Source organism: Egretta garzetta, unplaced genomic scaffold (assembly GCF_000687185.1).
Source record: "Egretta garzetta isolate BGI_Z169 unplaced genomic scaffold, ASM68718v1 scaffold382, whole genome shotgun sequence".
NCBI lineage: Eukaryota > Metazoa > Chordata > Aves > Pelecaniformes > Ardeidae > Egretta > Egretta garzetta.
In genome coordinates this window covers 169,010-172,163 of record NW_009258793.1, presented here as the reverse complement: position 1 = coordinate 172,163, position 3,154 = coordinate 169,010, and the positions used below count along the sequence as shown (strand labels likewise).

Below are 3,154 nucleotides of genomic sequence, written 5' to 3'. Positions count from 1 at the left end.
AGAGCCGCCCAGCAGCCCCAGAGTGGCCGATTGCCCCCTGCTCTACAGCCTCCTGCAGATGCAGGTCGGGCCCAGGGGTCTCTCACCGGCTCCGGGCACGCCGGGGCGTGGGCGAGAGGTGGGTGGCATAGCAATGCATGCAGACGCGCACAGGTTTCGGCTGGCCATAGTGTGGCAATGCCGCGGTGTGCGGCGAGCAGCGGGCACAGAAGATCTGCCAGGAGAGGGCCAGAGCGGAGCTGAGTGGAGCTGGGCCCCTAGGGGACCCCACGCACCCCAGCCCGGCCCCCTCCTACCTTCCCGCAGCTGCGGCAGTGGTGCCTGCGGCGCAGCAGGGTGAAGGGCGAGCGGCAGGCAGAGCACTGGCTGCACGTGCTGTCCGGCACCCACTCGGGCAGGCAGCGGGTGCCTGCTGGGCAAAACGCATTGGTAAAAGCCACAGGGCTCCCCCCACCCTGTCCCCCATCACCACCCTGGCCCCAGAAATGTCCCCAGCCCCTTGGCTGGACCCCAGGATCAGTCGCAGGCTAGCACCCTGCTCTGATGCCGTGGCATGCCAGGCAGCCTGGGCAGCCCCTTACCTGCCCTCTGGAGCTCAGCAGGCTCCGCAGGGCTGGAGCACAGGGGACAGTCAGCCACACGAGGAGCATCTGCTGAGCACACGTCACCATCCTCTTCCTCTGTGGGGACATGGGCTGTGGTGCTCCAGCCAAACTGTCCCCAGGCCTGGTGCTGCGGCCCCATCTTGCCGGGGACAGGCGATGGGCAGGGCAGAGAAGAGCCATGCCCCATGTCCCCAGGGGTTACTCACGGCTGGCACCTGGCTCCCCCGAGGGCTCCGCCTGTGAGGCGACGATCTTGAAGACTGTTTTCAAGATGCTTCGTAGGTCGCTGGCAAAGTTGGTCTGGAGCTGATCGGCCACCCCTGTGCCAGGAGGGAGGGGAGTCAGGGTGCTGCAGAGGGGGTGTCAGGGGATGGTGGGTAGCTGGTGGCGGGTCACTCACCCGAGATGCAGACAAAGAGGGTGTGCAGCATGTCCTTGGTGCTGTTGTAGCGGGAGCGCAGCTCTGAGCAGTGGGCACCCGGGGTGGCATCGAGCCCTGGGCTGTTCCCAGGGGGCTGGGGGCTGCACAGGGAGGAGGCGACAGTTACCCCACGGGTGGCGCAAAGTCCTCATCCCAGCAGGCAGGGACCTGCCAGTCCAGCCCTGCTCGCTCCCCACCACGCACCCCCACTGCCGGTGGGTGCCCAAGTCATCCACTGCGCTGGGGGGTCCCCGCCACACCATGCAGGAGGGGGGCAGCGGGGTGGCACGGGAGACCTCCAGGAGACTCCAGGGAGCAGGGGAGTCTGCTCTGGGCACGGCTGCCCCCCAAGCTGGGGGGGCAGCTGGACCACAGGGTTCCTCCGATTCAGCTGTACACAGGCTCCTCTCCAGCAGGCAGAGCTCCTCCTCTGACAGCACCCGCAGCAGGTCCCTGCGGCAAAGGGATGGTGTCAGCCCCACGTCATGGCTCCACTGCTGCCCCACAGCCCCAACCACGGGTGCCCATTGCCCCTCACCGCATACCTGATCTTCTTCAGGAGGTTGTAGAAGGGGCTGAAGACCCGGGACATCTGCTCAGGGCTCTGCTCCAGGCTGAGGGGACCCTCGGGGTAGATGAGGAGGCCGCTGCGAGGGGACAGAGCCCAGCTCATGTGGGGGGGGGGCTGCCCAGGACCCCGCCTCCCCAAGGGGTGGAGGGGCTGGTACAGGGTGGGGAGCACCCAGTCGCCCCCGGGCACCCCCTTCTCCAGGGGGCTGCACCCACCTTATAATGGCCAGGCGAGGGATGGTGAACATCAGCAGTGGTTCGTAGCCATCGATCATCTCCTGAGTCAGGTAGCCCAGGCACAGGGCTCTGGGGGGGGGGACACACCCTTACAGCGGGGCTGAGCCCCGGGATGCTGCCCCATCCCTGGGGCCAAGGTCCCTGCTGCCCCCCCAGCTTGGTGCACGGTGCCCCTCACCTCTCCACTGTCTCGCAGAAGAGCACAATGATCTCCTGCTGCCTGTAGATCTCCTCAGGAGACTTCACTGCCACCAGCGAGGACACGTAGCTGGAGAGTCAGGGGAACTGTGAGGCTCCTCCGGCCCTGGCACAGCCCCCCCCCAACCCAGCACCCCAACCCTGGCCCCACCTCAGCTCGAACTCTGCGAAGAGCCGGTCAAACTGGACAAGCACAGCCCGGACAGGCTCCGGGTAGGAGCCAGGCTGGCTCAGGCTCTGCTCCCGCAGCACCGTCCGCACCAGCTCCAGGCTGCACAGCAGGTTCCTGGCCTGGGGCCGCAGCTGCGCCCCATCTGCCTCCTCCACCTCCAGGAAGGTCCCAGCCAGAAGACACTGCCAGGACCCGGGGGGCCGTCAGGAGCCAGCGCCTGGGACAGCACAGCCCCTACCCCCGGAGTCAGCCCCCGGTGGGGTGCACCGTCCTGGCTGGCACCCATCACCTCCCAGCCTGGGAGAGCCAGACCCCATCGCCTGCCCTGGGACAGCATCCCTGGGCTCACCTCGGCGGCAAAGAGCATGTGGTTCCCCAGGTTGTCCACCAAGAGATCCTCGGGGAACTTGACCAGGTAGTCACGGCTGTGGCGCTGTGTGGGGATGCACTCCTCCATGATCCGCTCCAGGATGGCCAGCAGGTGAGCCTGGGGAGGGCAGGGATGTCACCTGTGGCCACCCGCGGGGACTGGAGTCACACTGGGGGCCAGGCTGCCCCTGTACCTGGCTGAGGTGGAGCTGGTTGAGGAGCACAAGGTACTGCTGCGGGTCCAGCTCGGCATCCAGCCCATTGATCTCAGCCACCACTCGTGTCATCCTCTCATCAGCAAAGAAGAACTGGGAGAGCAGGCGGGGGTCGGAGCGCTGCAGGGAGAGCAGAGGGGTGATGGTGAGAGCACCCCGCAGCTCCAGGTGCTGGACCAGGGGGACCCCAAATCTCCCGTGCCCGCAGCCAGGCAGGGTGGGGGCTGCTGGGCGCTGTCCCCACCCACCCGTGCCTCAGTTTCCCCAGGGGCAGAGCAGGATGAACAAGCTCGGCCGCATCCCGGTAGCGTGGGCACGGATCCGTGCACGGCTGTAAACACCAGCTCAGGTGAAAGGTGCAGGGGGA

The 3,154-nt window shown here is 67.1% G+C and overlaps 1 protein-coding gene across 1 annotated transcript in view; it reads right to left on the bottom strand.

Moving 5' to 3' along the window:
- Nucleotides 1–82: 82 nt before the first annotated feature.
- LOC104135904 (lateral signaling target protein 2 homolog) overlaps nucleotides 83–3,154 on the bottom strand; it is a 7,217-nt gene continuing 4,145 nt past the window's right edge. The window contains exons 2-12 of the mRNA XM_035889296.1: nucleotides 2,767–2,907; nucleotides 2,553–2,690; nucleotides 2,183–2,385; nucleotides 2,012–2,101; nucleotides 1,813–1,902; nucleotides 1,572–1,673; nucleotides 1,231–1,479; nucleotides 1,006–1,127; nucleotides 812–925; nucleotides 297–409; nucleotides 83–214 (exon numbers count right to left, since the gene is read on the bottom strand). Coding sequence (XP_035745189.1) covers nucleotides 83–214; nucleotides 297–409; nucleotides 812–925; nucleotides 1,006–1,127; nucleotides 1,231–1,479; nucleotides 1,572–1,673; nucleotides 1,813–1,902; nucleotides 2,012–2,101; nucleotides 2,183–2,385; nucleotides 2,553–2,690; nucleotides 2,767–2,907 — 1,494 coding nt within the window. The remainder of the gene's footprint in view (nucleotides 215–296; nucleotides 410–811; nucleotides 926–1,005; nucleotides 1,128–1,230; nucleotides 1,480–1,571; nucleotides 1,674–1,812; nucleotides 1,903–2,011; nucleotides 2,102–2,182; nucleotides 2,386–2,552; nucleotides 2,691–2,766; nucleotides 2,908–3,154) is intronic.